Genomic DNA, 25,314 nt, shown 5'->3' on the forward strand with positions numbered 1-25,314 from the left:
ACAAAGACACAGAGACTTATTATTATTTATTATGGCTCAGGCTTTAGCTTAGGCTACTTCCTGACTAGCTGGTATAACTTAGTTAACCTCATCTACACTAGTCCACGCTTACCACATGGCCCGTTACGCTTTGCTATGCACTGGAACATCTGAGTGGAACTTCCTCCGATCTCCCAGCTCTGAATTCTTCCCACAGTTCCTATCTTTGCCCAGAAGCCCTGATTTTCCTCCCCTACCTCAGCTATAGGCTGTCAGTTCGTTATTAAACCAACCAGAATGTGATGGGGAAGAATGTTCACAACATACCCAGGCAGGCGATGATCCAATAAAAATAACAATACCAAAGTCCGGCCTGTACCCAAGTCTCTGCTGGTACAAAAATCAACATTAGAATAAAACAAAGACAACTTTTACACAGTGCACAAAAAGATTATCCCAACAGTCTGTGAGGTTTATAAGCTCTGTCATGGGCTGGTGACACAGCAAAGGCACATGCCACCAAACCTGACGACCTGAGTTCATCCCCCGGGACTCACATGGTAAAAGAGAGCACCAATTCTAGCAAGTTGTCCCCTGATCTTCTTAAGGCCACTGTGAAACCCAGCCCTCCTAAAAATAAATAGAAAATTTAAAAATTGTTAAAAGACCCATCCCCAAAGCTATTTCATCCTGAATTTTTCTTTTCTATTCTACTTACTAAATATTCTGTGTCTATGTTTTTTAAAACTTTTCTCTGATGTTTCATGGCTGTATTTTTTTGCTTTATATTCTGGGGGAGGGGCACAGACTAGACTGACTTTATGTCTTCCTTTGGCTTTAAAATTTCTAGCAACTACATGCTTAATTTCCAAAAATTAAATTAAATTTCCAAAATTCCTTAAAGTTTCTAAAGCCTTTTCTCTTTCTGATATGTATAGATGTTTGTCTGCATGTCAGTGCACTGGGTAAATGCAGAACCCGGAGAGGACAGAAGAGGGCATTGCACCCCCTGGGACTGGAGTTCCAGGCAGTTGTGAGCTGACATGTGGGTGCTGGGAGTCAAATCCCGATCCTCTGGAAGAGAGGTGGAACCATCTCTCCAGCCTCTCCACAGATTCTTTCTTTGGATTTTTGTTCTAATGTATGTGGAAGGTCAGGGCGGGCGAGGCACAGGGTTACTTCAGTCTAGTTTTGTGGACAGAAATGCCTTCATAACTTTCTCTATATGCATCTGTTGAATATTTTTAATGCTTATTTTTATATTTATTTACTTTTGAGAAAGGATTTCGGTGTGTCGACCAGGTTGACCTTAACCCAAGAGATCCACCTGCCCCTGCCTCCTGAGTGCTGAGATTAAAGCTGCCTGCCCCGCTTATTTATTTATTTATTTACTTCTGATTTTATGGAAGACCTCTTTTGTCTCTGGATCGGACTGTTTATCTTGGATTCTCTCCTTTGCTTGCTTTCTTTTCTGAGATCTAATTGTGATCATATGTAAGAGCAGAACGGATTCTGACAGCTTTTAGGAGTTTCTGACTATTGTATTTACAGATTTGTTTTCTTGCTGGCAGTGGGAGAACTATCCATAGGAACTGCCTACACACAGGAAGGGTCATCATGATCATGCCAATGACCCAGGTAAACCTCCAAGTTTCAGTGGCTTTTAAAATACACATGCTTTTCTCCCGTCCACATCAGAGTCTAATGTGCGTGTTCCCACTCGGCAGGTGCTTTCTGACATTCAGAGACCCAGGCTTCTCCCACTGGCACCACTAGCATCTCCGTGGGCCTTGGTACCTTCTACTTCTGGCTTGTCAAAAAGTAAACTGAGTGTTAAAAGAATCCTTGCTTCCTTCTTTGCTCCCTCCTTCTTCTCTCTCTCCTCCTCCTCTCCCTCCCTCCCTCCCTCCCTCCCTCCCTCCCTCTCATCTTCCTTCCCTTCATCCCTGCCTCTCTTTGCCTCTCCCTCCCTCCCTCCCTCCCTCCCTCTCTTCCCTTTCTTATATCGGGGACTGAACATAGTACTGTACAGGCTAAGCTTGGGTTCTAGCCCAGAATTACTTCACTGGCTCCACCCTTGTTTTCTCAATAAATGTCACACATCACGTCTACTAGCATTCCATGTAGTAAGATGTTACCCGTGTCTGTGACCAAGGCCACGGAATGAAGGTCCTGTCCTGGTCTGTCTCAGGGTTAAAGAATGAGGAATACAGGCCCTCGGGGGAGCGCTAGGCTCTGCTTTCACAGAGTCTCACTCATTGGTTGTCTGTGCTGTAGAATCCCGGAGCAGTTAGCTCAATGGTGGTGGTGGTGGTGTCAGTGCAGGGATAGCGTTAGGAGTCCAGAATGCAAGAACAGGGAGAGATTTACCTGGGACACCTGCTCTCAGTACTTCTAAGTTTTCATCGAGGATACTCAGTTTCTCTTCACCTCTCCATCCTTTACCCCCCTTTCCTCTTTCTGTTTTCTTCTCGCCTCAGCCGTTCCAGGAGCTAGGATGATGGGAGGACACTGGCCAGAGCCGGCTCAGCTACTTAAAAACAGTTACTGTTGTGAATGCGTTGGCTAGTCCTTGGCTTAGCTCTCCCTGTTCCTGAAAACGCCTCAGCTAAGTTGGGCTTTGCCACTCTGGTCCTCATTTGAACAAAACAGTTGGCAAACAGCTCCCTGTTGTTGCAATTATTTTAGGAATCTAGAGAAGATGTGGCGTGATCTTTGTCACTCAGTGATATGTTGAAAAAGAATTCATTGCTTATAAAAACCTCGGCTGTGTCCAGGAGGTGGTGCATTGATTCCTTTTGTGAAAACGAGATTTAGAAAACTGATTTTAGAATCATGTGGCATAACAGTGTTTTGCTTAACAGCAGACAGACCTCACACACTAAATACGGCTAAATGCAGCAGCCTGGACCTGTTGTCGACTATAGTGTAGGTTTTTGTGAGAACACTTTGATGTTTTATGGAAACTTTCCATTTCATTAAGTGACTCATGACTGTATTTTCTCACGTCCTGGCTCTACTCAAACTAAAAATTGTGAAAATGTTTCTAGGGTAATATGAATAAGAATTAGATTAGAACTTCGCTCCCAAACTTCATTTCTATAAAATTCTTAAGTGAGGACTGGCTAGTGGAGTTTTCTACAGGCGAAGGGTCAAGAAATGTATGTTGTGGTTACTTGGGGTTATTTTCTTTTTTTCATTCATTAATTATTAATTCAGTTTACATCCTGATTGCAGCCCCTCCCTCATATTCTCCCAGTCCCCCTCCCTCCCCCCCTTCCCCCCCACCAACCCAACCTGGCACATCAAGTGGCATCAGGAGTAAGCATATCCCCACCCCCCACCCTGAGGCTGACAAAGCAGCCCAGCTAGGGAAAAGGGATTCAAAGGCAGGCAAAACAGCCTGAGTCCAAGACAGCGTCCGTTCTGGTTGTTAGGGACCCACACAAAGACCAAGCCACACATCTGCTCCATATATGTAGGGGACCTAGGTCAATCCTGTGCATGGTTTTTGGCTGGTGGTTCAGTCTCTGTGAATCCCAGTGGGCTCAGGTTATTTGACTCTTCTTGTGGTGTCCTTGACCTTTCTGGCTCCCTTAGTCCTTCCCCATACTCTTCCACAAGACTCCCGAGCGAGCTCCGCCTAATGTATGGCTGTGGGTCTCTGCATCTGTTTCCATCAACTGCTGAATGAAGCTGTTAGATGACTGTCATGCTAGGCTCCTGTCTGCAAGCACTGCAGAGTATCACTAATAGTGTCAGGGGTTGGCTCTCTCCCATGGGTTGGATCTCAAGTCGGGCCAGTCATTGGTTGGACATTCCCTAAGTCTCTGCTCCATCTTTATCCCTGTGTATCTTGTAGGCAGGGCAGATTTTGGGTTGAAGGTTTTGTGAGTGGTTTGATGTCCCCCTCCCTCCACTGGAAGTTTTGCTTGGCTCTAGGAGGTGACCACTTCAGGCTCCGTATCTTCTGCTGCTAGGAGTCTTACTTAGGGCCACCAGTTGGGGTTATTCTCAACTCAGTGTGCAATATAAATTGTAACTATTGGTCTATTTTTTTCGTAGCTTATAAAACAGAGTAAAACACACATTCACTGAAAGACTTCTTGAGGCACTCCCTGCCAGCCTTTTAATAAGGTGAAGGTGAATTTTTATAGATAAACTCTGCATATTGTAAGGATTTTGTTGTATCTTCCTTTCTAACTGAATCATCATTGATCCTCCAGAGCTAATAAAAAGTACACACTAATTGTAGACAATGAATAGCATTCATTTTATATTGTATACAGTATATATTAATTATTTTATAAGATACTTGAAAACCTCTGCAGAACAGGCAACAAATAATATAAACATAAGAATTTAAAATAAAATTGAGTCTGATTGAGTGTGGTGGCAAATGGCTTTTATTCCATCACTTGGGGCAGACACAGGAAGAACTCTAGGAATTTAGGGCCAGCCTGGTCTAAACAGTGAGTTTCACATTAGCTAGAGCTGCACAGTGAAGACCTTGTCTCAATAAATAAATATGTAAATAAAAATAAAAAATCCACTTATTTGAGTATATGTTGCATCTATTCTGAAAATAAAACACTCGGCTGTCCACACTACTTCCATCGAGGCCAGCATTAGTTTTCTCTTTCATTATTTCTTCAGAGGGATAAAAAGTCTTACTTCTTGTGCTGGACTAAATAATGAGTTTCCTCAATATTCATGTCTACCTGAAACCCTAGGATTTAATCTTACCTGAAAATAGAGCCTTGAAGGAGTAATTAGGATGAGGCGACAGTGGATTTGCGTGAGCGCTAAATCCAGCGATGAAAGTTCTCAGAGGTCTTCCGAGGAGAGCGACACACACAGGGTTAGCGCCTGGGCACCGGAGGCAAAGCTCAGAGTAAGGCAGCTATAACCCAAGGGCAGCCAGAATTTACCTCAACTGTGGGAAACCAGAAAGTCTGGGGTGACATTCTCCCTCAGAGAGTCTGATTGCCTTGATTTTTTTCCAATAACATTTTAAAAATTCTCTTTATATCCCAATCACAGCTCCGCCCCAAGTCCCACCCTTACAAGTCCCTCTCCCCCACACCCCCACTGCTTAGATTTTGATCTTCTGGCCTCCTGAACTCAGAGTACATTTTCTGTTGTCTTAAATCACCCGTTTCTGGTAATTTACTGTAGCAGCCTGAGAAAACTGCCTTAACTCAAACTTAAACAATCCCCCACCCCACCCCACCCCAAACCAAACCAAACAAACAAAAACAAACAAAAAAAAAAAACAAAACAAAAAAACCAACCCAAAGAAACCCAAACCAAACAAAAACAAAAACAAAAACAAACAAACAAACCCCCCAAACCCAAAAAACAAAACAAAACAAAAAAACCCAACTCTTTCTGAATATTCATAAACTCAGAGTCAACTGGGTACACCACAAATGACCGCAGTAGATGCACTTCCCACGTGACCGTGAACGAGAGCGGGGCTTGCACAACAAGTTTGAACAACAGAAGGACAGTTTCTCTTCTCCCTCAGTACAATCGGTTAACACACAGCACTTTGCTACAGATGAAACCTTAAGACCACGTGGGTATTCTCTGTATGAAAGACAGCCAAAGGAACCGATACAAGTAAGGCTTATCACTTTCCAGTGCTGTGGAGATCCACTGCTCACAGAGAAAAAACCTGGGGATTTTCGTCTTTCAGCCGCTGTAGTTGGCTTGATGTTCCTAACTCTGGCTTTCACTTGATCATTAACTTGGAAAGATAGCAGTAAAACGAATAAACTACCACCTTTGTGAGAAAACTGATCAATGCATTTCCTCGGTTGATCAATTTTCATGATATTACAACGTAGAGAGAAAAATATAAAAAAAATTAATAAAACAATAACAAAAATTACTTTAAAATTTACGTTGGCAAATCGTGGGTGCATCTTAATCAGAACAGCTTTACATACTTTCTATAGTTATAGCTAAGCTATGCCATTGATTCTGAGGGGAAAGTCATTGAATGAATATAGAAAAAAGTCTGTGGTGGCCCACAGAGGACTCCTTAAGTTGTCGTTCTGTTGCTTTGGTGCCCTCTGGTGTCCAAGATACAAAATTACACCTAGTCTACTCGGCCCTAAATTGTTTCCACAGTGCAATAAAATTAAAAAACAAGATTGTTCATTTGCTAAATTTATAGAATCTGTTCACAAACAAAATAAATAATACTTCAACTAAGCATACACAAAATAGCATCTCTGTTGTCTCCATAATGTTAGGGGCCCTTGTTTATTCTTCTTATACCTATCAACAGCATTCTGCTTATATAGTGCTTTTTTTAAAAAGCCAGATTAATTAAATTCTGAGACAATTTCTCAACTTATTGTTCTCATTTTTCATCAAAAGCTGTTTATGCATACATAAAAATCAATGAAACATATTTCTGACATACTAATTCCATTAAAAACACTATAGTTATTTGAGCAGTTTCACATTTGTAATTAACAGTCACATTGACTGTAATCTAAATTTTGTGCTTTTCTGTCATTCTGGAGAGGTGTGTATTAATAATGGAGATTTTTCTTGGTTATATTTGGGTTCATCCACGGGAGACAGAAAATTCCAGGGGTTTAAAGTCTGAGCCTATCTGTCACACGGCCATTTGTTCAGGTCTAGGGCTGAAGTGACCCTTCCATTGTCACCATGGTCCTGTGTCCTCCTGATGTACTGTTCCTTTTGTTTCTATTTGTCCATATTATTTTAATACTTCTCCACTTTTAAATACTGGTTTTAATTTTGTGATTGTAACATGGAAGATCCATCTTTTATATTTTAAAAAACATCATCAGGATCATAAAGCTATGATAGTTACACTCTACACACTCCCAAGGTACTTTAAAATGATTATGTTTTGAGTCTGTAGATGAACGATGACAACAATCCAAATACATCGTCTGTACAGGCTGGACTACATACTGGTCACGTGTCTGGTCGGACATACAACTGATGTACTGCTCCATCACATGAATCAAGGAGAACAAGTAGGCGCACAACCTCCGTGGAGTAGACTAGGTGATGTCTTAGCCAGGGTTTCTATTCCTGCACAAACATCATGACCAGGAAGCAAATTGGGGAGGAAAGGGTTTATTCAGCTTACACTCCCATACTGTTCATCACCAAGGAAGTCAGGACTAGAACTCAAACAGGTCAGAAAGCAAGAGCTGATGCAGAGGCCATGGAGGGATGTTCTTTACTGGCTTGCTTCCCCTAGTTTGCTCAGCCTGCTCTCTTATAGAACCAAGACTACCAGCCCAGAGATGCCCCCCCCCCCAAGGGGCCTTTTCCCCTTGATCACTAATTGAAAAAATGCCTTACAGTTGGATCTCATGGAGGCATTTCCTCAACTGAAGCTCCTTTCTCTGTGATAACTCCAGCGGTGTCAAGTTGACCCAAAACTAGCCAGTACAGGTGAGTGCATCTCACAGCAACGTGGAACCGGCACTTGCATTTCTGACAGAAGCTCCTGGTATAGTGGTCCATGACCTCTATATACTGATGGGCACATGCTCAAATCTGAGCTACACAGTGTTCTGAAAACCGATGTCCTATCAGTCCACTACCACAAATTAGTGCTCCCAGTGGCTGGAATTTTACCTGGTTTCTTTTGTACCACAGCCTTCTCACTCTGCATAATAACTGCCTCTGGTTTCTTCTGTCTTCAAACTTCTGGTCCTTGATGTCCATCCTTCTGATGTTCTTTTCTGTACTTTATTCTTCTCTGAAAGAATAGAAGCCACTGGAATCATTTCCATCGTCTACCATGTTCACAAGCTCTTACTGGGCCTTGCCCCTGCTCTTTGGTTACACTGGAAGAGTGTCTGTAGACAATGACAATGAATTCTCAATAAGTATGGAGAACCAAGGGTATGGTTTTGTCAAATGGGTAAAGAAACGAGAGCAGGGTCATGGAGTGAAGGGGTGTGGGAGACACTGATTAAGATGATGAAGGGCAATACTGTGTGAAAGGGAGGGAGGAGGGATAAACAACACTAAGGAGGTTTGAACATAACATAGGGTGACATATTTATGCTTATCCCAAAGCTGTATACGTTTAAGTGTATGTGTAGCTCATCTACTGTAAAGCTGTGTCTTCCATGTGTAATAGGGAAGCTGTGCCCACAAACTCTCAACAACACCACAGTTTAACTGAGACTTGAGCGATGGCATGGTCAGCTGACATGCAACGATGGCTGACAGAGATCTCACAAGACTCAATTCCTAGAGGAAGATCTGGAGGCAATTAATGACTGCCGACAGGAAAGAATCAGCCCTCCCCAAGGATGCGGCCCTGATTGGTTATCCAATACTAAGTGCTTAGCTCTAAAAATTGTGTCCATATAAGCAGCACTACATGGACTCATCAGGTGGTGTTTATATATAACTCATTCTATATGTGTAATAATAATAATAATGGAAGAAAGAGAGGGAACTGATCTGGAAAGAAGTCAAGGGGATTAGGAGGAAATGTGAACATTGTGTACTTATATGAAATAAAAGTCAGATGTTAGGATATTTGTCATGTTTTTCTACTTTCCTGTTAAGTTGTGAGACTTATAATTATATCCAGGTAGTTGGTAGGCAGAATTATATAAAAGTAACATTCATTAAATACTATATATAGAAAAAGATGACTCTTAGTTTCTTAGTGTTTCATTGCTATGAAGAGACACCATGACCAAGGCAACTCTTATAAAGGCAAACATTTAATTGGGGCTGGCTTACAGGTTCAGAGATTCAGTCCATTGTCATCATGGCAGGAAGTGTGGTAGTGTGCAGGCAGACATGGTGTTGGAGGAGCGAGAGTTCTACAATTTTTTTTTAAAATTAACTTTATATCTCCATAACTGCTCTCCTTCTACTCACTCTCTCCCACAATTCCTCTCCCTTCCCCTCCCCTTCTCCTCTGAGAGGGTAGAAACCCCCACTGGGTATCCTGCACCCCAACCCCTGCCCCAACATCAGGTTTCTGCTGGGCTAGGCACATCCTCTCCCTCTGAGGCCGGATAGGGGAGCCCAGATAGAAGAAAATACCCCATAGACAGGCAACAGCTTTTGGGATAGGCCTCACTTTAGTTTGGGATCCATATGAAGACTGAGCTGCACATCTGCTACATATATGCTGGGGTGGGGGGAGGGCTCTAGATCGAGCCCTCGTGTATGCTTTTGGTTGGTGTTTCAGTCTCTGAGAGTCCCAAAAGGGTCCAGGTTAGTTGACTCTGTTGGTCTTCCTGTGGAGTTCCTATCCCCTTTGGGGCCCCCAGTCCTTTCCCCAGCTCTTCCATGAGAGTCCCCAAGCTGCATCCACTCTTTGTCTGTGGGACTCTGCATCCTTCTGAGTCAGCTATTGGGTGGAGTCTCCTAGCAGATGGCCACGCTAGACTTCTGTCTGCAAACATAACAGAGTATCATTAATAGTGCCAGGGATTGGTGTTTGCCCATGAGCTGGGTCTCTAGTTGGGCCAGATACTGGGACATTCCCTCAGTCTCTGCTCCAACCCTAATCCCTGTATTTCTTGTAGACAGGATAAATTTTGGGTTGAAAGTTTTGTGTGTGGGTTGGTGTCCTTATCGCTCCATTGGGGTTCCTTCCTGGCTACAAGAGGTGGCCTCTTCAGGTTCTATATCCCCAATGCTGTGAGTCACAGCTGAGGTCACCCCCATTGATTCTTGGGCACTTCCCCTATCTCCAGATCTCTGGCATGTCCTTGATATGAACCCCACCTCCCCACCCCCACCAGTTGCAGATTTCTATTCATTCTTATGGCTATCTCTCCTGTCCTTTCCCATACCCAATCCTGAATGCCCCCATTTCCTTCCCCAAATCCCCACTCCCACCCAGAACCCTCCATCCCTCTGCCTCTTGTGACTATTTTATTCCCCCTTCTATGTGAGATCCAAGCATCCTTGCTTGGGCCTTCCTTCTTGTTTACCTTCTTTGGGTCTGTGGAGTGTAGCATGGGTATCCTGTATTTTATGGCTAATACCCAGTTACAAGTGAGTCCATGCATGTCCTTTTGGGTCTGGGTTTATTCTAAAGTTCCATCCATTTATCTGCAAAATAAATTTTGTCTTTGTTTTTAATAGCTGAATAGTATTCCATTGTGTAGATGTACTACATTATTTTTTATCCATTCTTCAGTTGAGGGACATCTGGGTTGTTTCAAGTTTCTGGTGATTACAATAAAGCTTCTATGAACATAGTTGAACAAGTGTCCCTGTGATATGGTAGAGCATCTTTTGGGTGTATGGCCAGGAGTGGTATGACTGGGTCTTGTGGTAGAACTATCCCCAGTTTTCTGAGAAATTGCCAAATTGATTTCCAAAGTGATTGTACAAGTTTGCATTCCCACCTGTAATGGAGGAGTGTTCCCACCAGTAATGGAGGAGTGTTCCCTTTAATCTATACCCTTGGCAGCATCAGCTGTCACTTGAGTATTTGTTCTTAGCCCTTCTGCTGGGTGTGAGGTGGAATCTCAGGGTTGTTTGGATTTGCATTCCCTGGTAACTAAGGACTTTGAACTTTTCTTTAAGTGCTTCTCAGCTATTCGAGAGTCCTGTGTTGAGAATTCTGTTTGGCTCTGTACCCCATTTTTTAAAACAAATTTTTTTTAGATATTTTCTTCATTTACATTTCGAATGCTATCCCGAAAGTCCCCTATACACTCCCCCTGCCCTGCTCTCCAACCCACCCACTACCACTTCCTAGCCCTGGCATCCCCTGTACTGGGGCATATAATATTTGCAAGACCAAGGGCCTCTCCTCCCAATGATGGCTGACTAGGCCATCTTCTGCTACATATGCAGCTAGAGATACGAGCTCTGGGGGGTACTGGTTAGTTCATATTGTTGTTCCACCTATAGGGTTAAAGACCCCTTCAGCTCCTTGGGTACTTTCTCTAGCTCCTCCATTGGGGGCCCTGTGCTCCATCCTATAGATGACTATGAGCATCCATTTCTGTATTTGCCAGGCACTGGCATAGCCTCACAAGAGACAGCTATATCAGGGTCCTGTCAGCAAAATCTTGTTGGTATATGCAATAGTGTCTGTGTTTGGTGGCTGATTATGGGATGGATCCCTGGGTGAGGCAGTCTCTGGATGGGCCTTCCTTCCATCTCAGCTCCAAACTTTGTCTCTGTAACTCCTTCCATGGGTATTTTGTTCCCCATTCTAAGGAGGAACAAAGTATTCACACTTTGGCCTTCCTTCTTCTTGATTTTCATGTGTTTTGCAAATTGTATCTTGGATATTCTAAATTTCTGGGCTAATATACACTTATCAGTGAGTACATATCATGTGAGTTCTTTTGTGATTGAGTTACCTCACTCAGGATGATATCCTCCAGCTCCATCCATTTGCCTAAGAATTTCATAAATTTATTGTTTTTAATAGCTGAGTAGTACTCCACTGTGTAAATGTACCACATTTTCTGTATCCATTCCTCTGTTGAGGGACATCTGGGTTCTTTCCGGCTTCTGGCTATTATAAATAAGGCTGCTATGAACATAGTGGAGCATGTGTCCTTATTACTAGTTTGTACCCCATTTTTTACTTGGGTTATTTGGGTTGTTGGTGTTTATCTTCTTGAGTTCTTTATAAATGTTGGATATTAGCCCTCTGTCAGAATTAGGGTTGATGAAGATCCTTTCTAAATCTGTAGGCTGATGCTTTGTTCTATTGACAAGAACTTCAAGTCCCTGAAGAAAGAAAGTGAAGAAGATATCAGAAGATGAGAAGATCTCCCATGCTCATGGATAGGTAGGATTAACATAGTGAAAACAGCCCTCTTACCAAAAGCAATTTACAGATTCAATGCAATCCTCATCACAATTCCAAAACAATTCTTTACAGACCTCGACAGAGCAATTTTCAACTTCATATGGAAAAACACAAACAAAAACAACCAAACAAAAAGCTCCAGGATAGCTAAAATAACCCTGAACAAGAAAAGAGCTTCTAAAGGTATTGCCACCCCCGACCTCAAGCTGTACTACAGAGCAACAGTTATAAAAACCATGTGGTATTGGAAACAGACAGGTGGATCAATGGAATAGAATTGAAGACCCTGAAATAAACACACTCCTATGGACACTTGAATTTTGATAAAGAATGCAAAACCATACAATGAAAAAAAAAAAAAAAGAAAAAGAAAAACCCAAACCATCTTCAACCAATGGTGCTGGTCTAACTGGATGTCTGCATGTAGAAAATGCAAATAGATCCATACCTGTCACCCTTAACAAAACTCAAGTTCAAATGGATGAGAGACCTCAATGTAAAACCAGATACACTAAATCTAATAGAACAGAAAGTGGGGAACTGCCTTGAACTCATTGGTACAGGAGACAACTTTCTGAACAGAACACCAATGGCTGTAAGATCAACAATTGATGAATGGGACCTCATGCAACTGAGAGTTGTACATCTTGTTCTGCCAGCAGTAGGGAGACTTTGTTCCACACTGGATGGAGCTTGAGCATAGGAAACCTCAAAGTCCATCCCCATGGAGACACCCTCCAACAAGGCCACACCTACTTTAACAAGGTCACACCTCCTAATAATGCCACCTCCCATGGGCCAAACATATTGAAACATATGAGTCTATGGCAATCTTCCTATTCTTTTTTTTATTGGATATTTTATGTACTTATATTCCAAATGTTATCCCTTTTGCTATATCTATTCAAACCATCAAACTTAGGGATTTTTTAGTACAAGGCCCTCAGTTCAGTCCCAGGTACCAAGAAAAATTAAGTAGATGTTGGAGCCTGTTATCAAAGTTGGAGCGAAGAGGAAATGAGGGCATGCTGAAGTGAGTACTGTGGCTATGTAGAAATCTTTGTAGGCTATGTGGGCCCTATTCAGATTGTTTATTTATTAGATCATTCGCCTTTTTCTTACTAACCTATAGAACTCCTTATGTTTTTGGAACACTACTATTATGTTATAAGTAAGGCCTGTAATTTTTGTTTTCTTTGTGGCTTTTATTATCATCATCATTATCATCTTTTGCCTTACAGAAGCTTTTCAGTTTCATGAAGTCTCGTTTATTAATTGTTAATCTTAGTGCTTGAACTATTAGTGTTCTGTTCCGGAAGTCGTCTCCTTGGCCAATGCATTCATGGCTATTCTCTACTTTCTGTTCCATCAGATTTCATGTATCCTGTTTAACATTAAGGTATTGATCCACATGGACTTGAGTTTTGTACAGAATGAAAGATATGGATTTATTTGCATTCTTTCACCACGCAGACACTAAGGAACAATGAGGGCCCAAGGGAGGGCCTTGCTTATTGCTTTACCTTTATCACTGATGAGTCCCATGGGGTGTGGCTAGGCAAGGTGCCTTAAGCTATTTTGAATGTGGTTGATACCCTCTCCTTAAAGTGTCTATAAAATTTTAAGGTATTTGACCCTGGCTGATGGATATTTGTTATGTGTAATCTTACCTCCAATTAACTCTAAGGCCAGGAGCAAACCTTTGTGTTTAGGGATAAACTATTCATCTCAGCATTTGCAGTGGTTTTCTTTATTATCAAGCCACATTAACTTATTTATACATAAGCCTACTCAGGAGTCTATAGGAAAATAAGTGTTGACTATGTTAATTTGGGTCACATTAGATTTCTTATTAATACTGAAACGTAAGTTATGTTTTGTGAATTACTTGAATCTCACTGAGAAGGGGAAATAAATTAGACATAATGGGTGGATAGAGGGAGGAAAGTAGGTGGATAGAGAGAGGGGATGAGAAGGGGAACAGGAGGGATCAAGTGTGGGGAGGATGGATGGAGAGAGAACTAGAATCAATGTGTGTGGGGGGCATCTCTGGGCTGAGCTAGAAACCTAGTACAGTGGAAATTCCCAGGAGTCTATGAGGATGACCTAAGACTACTCCTAACAATAGGGGATATAGAACCTGAAACAGCCTTGTAACTAGGCAAGTCTTACAAGGAAGGGATGGGGACACAAACTTACGCACAATTGTCCTGATTACAAGATGTGTCAGGATAAAGCTGGAGCAGAAATTGAGGCAATGGCCAACCAATGACTGGCCCAACTTGAGGCCCATGCCAGGAGAGAGAGCCCACCACATGTTATTCTGCTATGCTTGCCAACAGGAGCCTAGCATAACTATCATTTGAGATGCTTCATCCATCAGCTGATGGAAACAGAAGCAGAGGCCCACAGCCAAACAATAGATGGAGCTCGGGGAATCTTATGGAAGAGGGAGAGGAAGGATGGAAGGAGCCAGCGAGGTCAAGGACACCACAGGAAAACCTACAGAATCAACTAACCTCAGCCTAGGGGGCTGAGACTGAACTACCAGTCGGAGAGCATGCATGGGACTGACCTAGGCCTCCTACACACATGTAACAGATGTGCAGCTTGGTCTTCATGTGGGACTCCTAGCAGCAGGGACAGGGGCTGTCTCTGGCTCTGTTGCTCTCGAGTCCCTTTCCCCTAACTGGGTTGCCTTGACTATTCTCAACAGAAGCAGATGCACCTAGTCCTACTGCAACTTGATGTGGCAAAGTGGATTGATATCCAGGGGGGATATATTTTTTTAAAAAGTTGCTGCTATGAGATATCTCTCTCTCTGTGTTTCTCTCTTTCTAAATGTAAGCACTTAGTGCTATGAACTTTCCTCTTCGTATTGCTGTCACTGAGTCCCATAAGTTTGGGTATGTTGTGTATTCATTTTCATTGAATTCTAGAAAGTCCTTAATTTATTTCTTCTTGACCAAGTTTCCACTCAGTAGAGAGTTGTTCAGTTTCCATGAGTTTTTAGGCTGTTATTTCACATGTGCAACTGAAAGGAAAAAAATAGATATTCTGCTATTGTTACATGTAGTGTTCAGGAAATCTTAATTGGTTGGTATTGTTATTGAAGTTTCCTATTTTCTGGATGAAAAGTCAGCCACCACACTGATACACACACACACACACACGCACACACACACACACACACACACACACACACACACACACACACACATATATATATTGAAAACAGATATACTTTACATATAATGCAAAGAGGTTTTAGCATATATTTTCCTTTACAACTTTTTTATTATTGCCATACATTTAGTTCTGACATGTTATAAACTACACAATATGCTGTTTATGTCTTACAATTATCTTTTAAAGAAAAAAATGGTCTTTAATAATTATAAATGCCCAGCACTTACATTTTTGAAAGTTGTTTTAGTAGCTTTGTTTTATTGTTGACTTATGAATTTATCCAATGATATAATACAAATACATATTTTATGACATTTTTGACTACATATTTATTATAGCACTTAGGATGCATTTCACTCTAGAGTATATTAGATGTTGACTGTTTATGAGAGCTGATTCAATGTTATGTTATTTATATTATATTTTAGCACTGAGAAAAAACATGTGGTATAACACGTATAAATAACATAAGAAAACACATGTAAAGCAGTGCTATTTTAAGAAATAAATGAGCTTCATGACGTAAGATTTAGGCTTGAACAAGAAAACATAATTCATTTAAAAACACGTGTCACACACTTCCCCCTCCCCCAAGTGTCAGGGGTTGGAAAATCTTTCAACTGTTATTAAGAGCTGTTGTTGCTCTTCCAGTTATCAGAGGTCTGCTCTCAAGTCCACAACTTCTGGTAACTCCAATTCCAGGAGATTCCACACTATTTTCTGGCATGTGCTGGCACGCGCGCGCGCACACACGCACACACGCACACACACACACACACACACACACACACACACACACACACACACACTAAATTTACACAGACACTTACATATAAAAAGATAAAGCTTTAAAAACAACTGGGGCTATTATACTCTGCTGCTAGCTTTCAAAGAACCTGATCAGAGGGTACAAAACTTCACTGCAATATTTACTGAGCTATCTTTCTGTCCTTAAGTGTATCTATGGCAAATTTTCAAGGCCTCATGTTTAGAATATCTTGGGCTCACAAAGGAGCCGGGGGTGTAGGAGAGAGAAAGAGGAGAGTCAGAAGCTCATAATGTCCCAGAAGGCGCAGGAGATGTCTCAGGACGAAGAGCATGGCCAGCAGCTTGTAGGCAAGACCTGGGTCAAGAAATCAAAGCATTTTGAGTATGTATTGAGTTTTGTGATATCCGGAGGTTCAGTAGGCAGGTGGTGGTGGTAATGCGTGCACTCCCCAACCCCTGAAGGTTTTTCTGTGTAGCCCTGGCGTCCTGGAACCAGCTCTGTAGACAAGGTTATCCTGAAGTCAGAGATACGCCTGCCCCTGAGACTGCATTAAGAAGAAAGTGAGAGACAAGGAAGAGGAAATGGGTCAGTTGGAAACCACTCGGTCGAGACAGGTGCAAGGACAAGTTCCTCTCTTCCTTCTTCAGACCAGGTAGGGAGTGTCTGCTCTTGGTCCAGATGCCCACTTGCTGATCTTCCCTGGCATGAGGGGGCAGCCTTAGGGCACTAGATACTAAAGGGAAACGATTTCATTTACTCAGCCCTCCAGGCCTCAGCATGAGGCATAGCCGCTTCACTCATGGCCTGACTCAGTCACTATCTTTCCCAGGGCGGCACTGCAGATAACGCTAATTTTGAAAAAGTTGCCACCTTGTTTCACTGGGTTGTATTAAGGTGTAAAAGATGGGGAGGAGAACCCGACCCTTACACCACGGACCTTTGAGAGAGGCTCCAGGAAGCTTCTTGGAAATGATGTGAGGAGATTCAGGAGGCCCAGCTGCACTTCCTGAGAAATGTGCTCCCCTTAGCTGCACTTCATAGGACTTGATATTCACACACTCTTCCGAGGATGCTTCTAAGGTCTAGAGGGTCATAGTCTCAGGTGCCCCCATACCAAGCTTATGGTGAGAGAGGCCTGGAGCATACATGGCACACGGTGCCAGGTTCCCTCCTGGCAGTGCTTTCCCAGTTCTCAAGGTTCCGTGGGCGAACGGGGGTGGGGTGGGGTGGGGTGGGGGTGGGGGGGCTCGCGTCTCAGGCGGTTGGGTGTGGCGCGCCCCAGGCGTAGACCCGTGGCCCTGGGTGTAAGTGCTGTGGTCCTCAGGGGTCGTGGCGGCCACGGTCTCCTGCTGGACGATGCTACGCAGGCTGCAGGACTTTCTGCTGCCCTCTGAGACCTGCCAGGGTGATTCTAACCGCCTGGCCTATGAGGTCCTCTTTGAAGACCTGGACCGCAATGGAGATGGCGTGGTGGACATCCAGGAGCTCAGGGATGGGCTGAAACACTGGAACTCCTCGTTTAGCGAAGACACGGAGAAGGTGAGCCACTGAGAGAATGTGGCCCTGAGAATGTTGGAAAGAAGTTGCACAGAGCTCAGAGCCAACCTGCCGACCTGTCACTTCCAGAAATTTCCAGAGCTTTTGGAGTAGGTGTGAAATTTTTTCTGTGGGGTTCTTCATGAAGAATACATAACCCAGTGAAATGTGTTGCTAACACATTTATAGTTATGTTATAGTTATAGGTATATAGTTATAGATAATGACTCAAAATAGTCATTTTCTGTAATGACAAGACAGCCTGGGCTTTTGCAGAAGAACCCGAGGTTCTGAACAGTTCCTGTCCATAAGGGTCAGGACTGTGTTAACCTTTGTCTAAAGTAAACTTGCTTTTCTCAAGAGGCTTTCAACCTAGGGAAAACTTGCCTCAAGATCTTCTGCAAACTCTATGCAGATGAGTATCCCAGAGGTGGCATCTTTCTCACTTAACAGTAGACAAATCTATGGCGAGTCAACAGACTTACACTCTACTAGCGTCTTTCATAAACTAGTAGTGTCTTCCTTTTCTACAATGGCCACCACTCCAATGGCCCCTGGTCTACAGGTCCTCCAAGTTAAACACGAATGTAAAGATTTGCAGCTCTGATTCACATGTGTGAGGATAATCTTTCTGGTCTGGGTTGACAAAGTGTAATTTTTTTTAAAGTTCTGTCTATTTACCTGCATAGTTCATGAGTTCATTCTTCTTTATGGCTGAATAAAATTCAGTTGTGTATATGTACCACATTCTCATTTTCCCATTCATCAGTTGATGAACATCAAGGCTGATTTCACTTTATAATTATCTTGAACAGAGAGACAATGAACATGGCCAAACAAATATCTCTGTGGTATAAGGATATAAAGTCCTTTGTGGATATATACCTGTCAGTAGCATCACATGATAGATCTATTCCTAGCCTTTTGAGGCTCCCTCCCCTGATATTGATGTCTGTCCTGGTTGCTTTAGTTTTCACTCCTACAAATAACAAATAAGGGCTCTCTTTCCTTTCACTGCCGCCAGCAACTGTTACTCGCTTTCTTGATGACAGTCATTCTGACTGGGGTACAGTGAAATCTCAATGTCCTTTGATTTCCATTTACGTGATAGATAAAGATGTTTAACACAAATGATTTCCTAGCTATGTGCATACCTTCTTTTAAGAACTCCATGTTCAGTTCATTAGCCTACTTTTAAAGGGTTTGTTTGGTTTCTTGAGTTCTTCATGTGTTCTAGACACCAATCTATCAGATGTATAACTGGCGATGGTGTTTTCTTTCTTTCTTCTAGACTGCTTCTTTATTAACAGTTTGCAGTTCAATTTCATGAATTCCTATTTATCAGACCTTGGCTCAGTTTCCTTCATGAGGGATCCTATTAAGAAAGTCTGACTCTAGCTTATAGCCTTAAGTGCGCTCCCTACTCTTTTTTTTCTAGAAATTTCAGTTTTATATCTAACATTGAGATGTTTGATCCATTTGGAACTGCCTTTTGTGCAAGGTAAGAGATAAGGATCAAATTAAATTCTTCAAATACATATATATCGGAAGTACTGCTTCCTGGAAGCAGAAAAACCTGGTCTGTGGAGCTTAAAACCAAGTAAGCAGTAGATATCCTCCACCAAGCCTTGCAAACTGACTAATTTCAGTTTCAGTATCTTAGTATCCTGATGTCAGCTTCTAACAACTTAGTCTTCTGCACATTAGCTCTAGAGCCTGCTGCCAGGAATACTCTCAAGCCTGCAATCTACTGCATGTCAGAGCATGCTGGGCTGTTGCTCTTCCCACTCAGTGATCTGGTTGTCTTTTTGTCTTGTAGGAGCTTGGGCCTGAAGGGATTCTATCTGGCCTTGTACTGACATCAGGGAGTAGGGAGAGGCACCATGCTTGAAGTGAGAATGTTGTTCTTGCTTTTATTATTCAGTTCTGCTAACTGTATAGGTGGTTTCAGGCTTGATTCTAAATCTTAGGGGTTTCAAAAGATGTTCTGTTCTTTGTATGGTCACTAGTTATGCTTTCTGGTATATGTACCTCTGGTGGAGGGGAGCGTAAGAGTGTAAGCATATTGTTAATATCACTCTTAAAAATGAAACCTATATGTTTCTGTCATATGAAATCTAGTAGATTATAAATAACCATAAAATGGGCATTTTAAAAGTTAATATTTTAAAATTCTGTTTAAAAACTATATCACCTGGTGACATTGAGTCTTCTATTCTGGTGTGTTTTTCTTTCAGTTGACAAGTTTTGAGGCATGTTAGAACACTACAGACATTTCTCATGATATAATCAGGAACAAATGATGCTTGAAACAAAGACTCATTTTCTCAAACTGTGATTTAAGGTTGTTTAATACTGTTTTCCTGTGAGCACTATATGTGTCCTGCTTACTGGGAATCAACAACTTGAACCATTAATTTGAGATAGTTTTTGCAGTGTATAAATCTCCTCAGGAGATCTTTCTTTAACTCATCTTCCACTTTCCTTTCATGCTCCCTTGTCTTCAGCAAATCAGATAAAGAGGAGATGAACTTAGATCCATAACTTGCTTAGAACGAAGCTCTCAGGAAGTCTTGATTGTTATTATCGCCATTATTATTGCTGTATTTTTATAATTAACACCTGTTCCACTGCCATGCAAACATTTCACATATATTGAAATGTCCACTCTTGTTTATCTGTCTAGCACATGTTTTTCCTTGTGAATCCAGTCCCAAGCAGTCTTTCTTTATGAAGCATTTCTCGATTCTTTCAGCATTTTAACCTCACTTATTATCTGAAAGCTTACTTTCAGAGAGAAGGGACTACCTTGAATTCCTTGCATTACTACACCTAACATATCTGCCTTTGGTATATGTATCATCACTAGTAGTCTATAATTTGCTTCATACTAGAGACTTTAACTTTTTGCTTTTTTTTTGTCCCAGTAATGTGTCCTGCGTGGTTTGTGATGTACAGTGTGTGTTATGTAGTATGCAATGTATGGTGTATGCAGTGTATGGTGTGTGCCATGTGCAGTGTGCGGTGTGCACTGCGCAGTATGTGGTGTATGCAGTGCAGAGTGTGTGATGTGTGCTATGCAGTGTGCAGTGAGTGGTATGTAGACTATGGTGTATGCACTGTGCAGTGTGCAGTATGTGGTGTATGCAGTGCTATGTAGTATGCAGTGTGTGGTGTGTGCTATGCAGTGTGTAGTGCATGGTGTGTATGTGATGCAGTGTGCAATGTGCAGTGCGTGGTGTGTGCTATGCAGTACGCAGTGCATGGTGTGTGTGATGCAGTGTGCAGTGAGTGGTGTGTAGTGTGCAATCTATGGTGTGTGCAGTGTTTAGTTGTGCTGTGCAGTGTGATCCAGTTTTCAGCTCATAACATTTATTTTCAAATTCAATAAATACTAAGTATGAGTTATCTAGTCTATTAAAGGCCTCTCTATTTTATACTTTATACTAGATTTGATGGTACAAAAAATGAATAATATATAGCCAATGAGGTAAGAGTCTGCTGGGCTTGGAATATATGACATATTTTTACATACGTTTTTGAAAGATTTATTTATTTTTCTGTATAAGTATTGCCTCACTTATGTAAGTGAGCTGGGCTGTGTCCAGTGCCTGTGGAATCCGGAAAGGGTGCTAGATCCCTCTAAACTGGGGCTACAGGTAGCTGAAAGCTGCCATGTGGGTGCTGGGAACTGAACCCAGGTCCCCCAGAAGAACAGAAAGTGTTCTTAACTGCTGAGCTATCTTTCCAGACCTATAGTGTTATTTTTTATGTTAAAAAGGCTTAAGGACTTAGTGAGACTTGAACGTACATGCTTACTTTATAGATAGGTCCCAAACCATTAATCTGGGGAATATTAGAATTTCCTGTTTATCACATTAGTGGACATATTTTTTGTCTCTGATGGAAGAGGCTACATATCTTGGCATCTTTAAGCCCTAATGTTAACCTGACATAGGGGCTCTACCATGACTGTTGCAGTGAGTCTTTTCTCTTGTAGGAGATTTTTAAGGATGCAGATTCCAATGCTGACTCAGGACTGGATTTTGAAGAATTTGTGCGGTACCTTCAAGACCATGAGAAGAAAATGAAACTGGCGTTCAAGAGTCTGGACAAAAATGATGATGGTGTGTGTATGTTTCATCCACAGTTGGCTCGACGGGTCTAAGTGCTAGCATCGACAAGGACTTTTCTGTCTTTCATTTGCTCCTACTGTCAGATCCAATTTACTATCTAGCAATAATTTTTAAATTACTGAGAATAATATAATAGGTGTCCTTGGGTTTCTATTGCTGTGATAAAACATAACCAAAAGCAACTTGGGGAGCAAAGAGTTTATTTCTTATTAAACTTCTAGGTAACAGTCGATCACTGAGGACGTCTGGGCAGGAACTGAGCAGATGCCATAGAAGAGCACTATTTACTGACTTGTGCCCTTGGCCTCTTCAGTTTGCTTTCTTATATACCCCAGGACTGCCTGTCCATGGATGGTGCTGTTTACAGTAGTCTTGTCCCTTCCACATCAATAATTAATCAAGAAAATGTCCCACAGGCTTGTCTATAGGCATATATGGTAGGGGCATTTTCTTAACTGAGGGCTTTTTTTCCCCCTCAGATGACTCGCTTGTGTCAAATTGACAAAAAACTAGCCAGCAATAGGTATTATAATTTCCCCAAATCATATGTGTATGTACATATATGGTTTGTTTGTTTGCTTTGAGACTTAGGCTTGCACTAATGACTAGAACCTATGTACTGGACAGTTACGGAAACCATAATTACGAGTGAAATGTGCCAGGGTTAGCATGATATAGTGGCTTTACATATGATTGGTGCGATGATTTCCTTCACTTTTGTAGGAAATTCTTTTTTTTTTTGCTTTGTATTTATTCCAGTGTTTCAGTGCAACCTAAAATAGACTTAAAAGGAGATCAAAGTGAAGACTAGAGACTTTGTGTGTGCTCCATTGTCATTCTGTATTAATTACCTTAATTCTGCACATTATTCACCTATAGGTGATTATCTAAGTACAGTGTACAGGTTTTCTGTCACAAAAATGTATAATTATAACTTTTTTTTATTACGTATTTTCCTCAATTACATTTCCAATGCTATCCCAAATATCCCCAATACCCCCCCACACACTTCCCTACCCACCTTCCCATTCTTTTGGCCCTGGCATTCCCCTGTATTGGGGCATATAAAGTTTGCAAGTCCAATGGGCCTCTCTTTCCAGTGATGGCCGACTAGGCCATCTTTCAATACTTATGCAGCTAGAGACAAGAGCTCCNGGGTACTGGTTAGTTCATCATGTTGTTCCAACTATAGGGTTGCAGATCCCTTTAGCTCCTTGGGTACTTTCTCTAGCTTCTCCATTGGGAGCCCTGTGATCCATCCAATAGCTGACAGTGAGCATCCACTTCTATGTTTGTTTGGCCCTGGCATAGTTTCACAAGAGAGAGCTATATCTGGGTCCTTTCAGCAAAATCTTGCTAGTGTATGCAATGGTGTCAGCGTTTGGAAGCTGATTATGGGATGGATCCCTGGATATGGCAGTCTCTAGATGGTCCATCCTTTCATCACAGCTCCAAACTTTGTCTCTGTAACTCCTTCCCTGGGTGTTTTGTTCCCAATTCTAAGAAGGGGCACAGTGTCCACACTTTGGTCTTCATTCTTCTTGAGTTTCATGTGTTTAGCAAATTGTATCTTATATCTTGGGTATCCTAAGTTTTGGGCTAATATCCACTTATNAGTGANTACATATNNTNTGAGTTCNTTTGTGATTGTGTTACCTCACTCANGATGATGCCCTCCAGGTCCATCCATTTGGCTAGGAATTTCATAAATTCATTCTTTTTAATAGCTGAGTAGTACTCCATTGTGTAAATGTACCATATTTTTTGTATCCATTCCTCTGTTGAGGGGCATCTGGGTTCTTTCCAGCTTCTGGCTATTATAAATAAGGCTGCTATGAACATAGTGGAGCATGTTGCAAATTGCACTTTGTAGCCCTGGCTGGCCTGGAACTTGCTATGTAGACCAAGATGGCCTCAAACTCACAGAGATCTGCCTGCCTTATGCGTGTGTGTGTGTGTGTATATATATATATATATATATATATATATATAATATATAATGATTGTTTTGCTTGAACTATATGTCTGTGCATCACATGTGTGGCAGGTGCTCATGGGAGCCAGAAGAGGTCATTGGATCCTCCCAGGACTGGTTTTATAGACAGTTATGAGCTGCCACAAGGGTGCAGGAATTCTGGGTCCTTTGGAAGAGCAGCCAGTACTCTTAACTACTGAATCATCTCTCTAGTCCAGTGATTCTCAACCTTCCTAATGCTGCAACCCTTTAATACAGTTTCTCACGTTGTGGTGACCCCCCCCCCCATCACAAAATTATTTTCATTGCTACTTCATAGCTGTAATTTTGCTACTGTTATTTATCACAATGTAAATGTCTGTGTTTTTCAGTGGTCTTAGGTGACCCCTGTTGAAAGGGTCATTTGGGTCCCAAAGAGGTTGCAACTCATAGGTTGAGAAGCACTGTTCTAACCCCTCCTTTAAATTTTAATTATTTACTTTTGGAGACAGAGTCTCACTGTGTAGCCCTGGCTGGCCTGGAACTCACTATGTAGACCAGTCTAGCATCAAACTTAAAAGGGATACATCTGCCTCTGCTTCTTGAATGCTGGAATCAAACCATTAACACCATATCTGATACCTTATATTTTTAATAAAATCAGTTTTGCAGAGTCTTATATCCTCTGAATTTAAAGCTTTGTGTATTGGATAGTCCTTCTATTTTTTTCTTTGTAATAAATGGGAAATTTGGTGTGTGAGTTTAATAAGCAGCATGGCTTTGTGGGTGGAAGTACTTCCCCACGAGCCATGTAGTCCTAGTTGATTTCTGGAACTAACAACAGTACAAGAAGAGAGCCACTCTTGAAAGCTATCCTCGGACCTTCACAAGTGTCCTGTGGCACATGTGCCTGACATCCCACCTTTCCACACATCCCTCCCTTCCTCTCAAAAATAAGTCTTGATGATTTTGAAAATATATTTATTTCAGGAAATTTAGTTAATGCAGACAAACTTCTGAAAGAAAATAAAAATTGCTAAGAATCCCACTCTTAGTCTCTTTTCTCATTGCCATGATGAAATTCTTTGGCAAAGCGGGTGCGTGAATCCTACTCATCCCCAAATCTGAACTCTTGCCATTGCTCTTGTCTACTAGAAATGGATGGTAAGAGTATTGCTGAGGACACCCCACTCTTTGGTCACAGAACATGGAGAAAGCAAGCTGGTACTGACCTGTGAACATCCTTCCTCCTGGCTAGCTTTCGTAGTATAGGAAGGTGTGCTGCAGGCTTCTGGGGAGAAAAGCCAACTCAACTGTGACCTTTGAGCTCGACAGTAGAGACTGGTCAGGCAAGACACAGCTTCTTCTTATTGCAGTGGGCAGGGGTTGATACAGACTTATAATGGGCTGGTGTAATGCTGAGCTGTTAGTAGGTCCTCTATATTACCCGCTCCAGGACTCAAGGGAACACTGTGGAAAAGATGAGTAGAAAGCACAGAAAAGCTGGGGGATGGCGAGATGTGTAGAATGAATGACCTTACTGTTACACTCACGAACTCACCATCCCTGTGGTTACCGGCACAAGAGCTGTACTTGATTGAGCCTGCCAACCTTTCATCACGAGGCCCCCAAACCCTCCTTTAGGAATGGACTATGAGCAGTTAATGGTGGTGAAGGGAGGGTGTCACTGTTTTAAGTAATTCCCGACAAGTTGCCATGCTCCAGAAAATAACCTCCTACTCAGCCTCACAAAAAACCCTAAGTAACAAGACATAGAAATAGCAGAGGAAGTTTTGGGGGAAAAAAAGGTTTCACTAAAGTTACTAAAGTGTATTATGTGCATATAAGAAACCATCAAAGAAAAGAGAACAGACCAAAGCAACTGAAGGGATAAAAGGCTTATTGTGATTCAGGGTTCAAAGGAGTGGCC

General features: G+C 41.9%; 1 protein-coding gene across 1 annotated transcript in view; it reads left to right on the forward strand.

The window, feature by feature from the left end:
* The first annotated feature begins 17,036 nt into the window (after positions 1-17,036).
* Positions 17,037-25,314, forward strand: part of LOC110291167 (calcium-binding mitochondrial carrier protein SCaMC-1-like) — a 33,675-nt gene continuing 25,397 nt past the window's right edge. Inside the window, exons 1-2 of the mRNA XM_021158148.1 lie at positions 17,037-17,297; positions 21,295-21,421. Of these exons, the coding sequence (XP_021013807.1) occupies positions 17,115-17,297; positions 21,295-21,421 (310 nt within the window). The 5' untranslated portion in view covers positions 17,037-17,114. The remainder of the gene's footprint in view (positions 17,298-21,294; positions 21,422-25,314) is intronic.

This window comes from Mus caroli, chromosome 3 (assembly GCF_900094665.2).
Source record: "Mus caroli chromosome 3, CAROLI_EIJ_v1.1, whole genome shotgun sequence".
Taxonomy (NCBI): domain Eukaryota; kingdom Metazoa; phylum Chordata; class Mammalia; order Rodentia; family Muridae; genus Mus; species Mus caroli.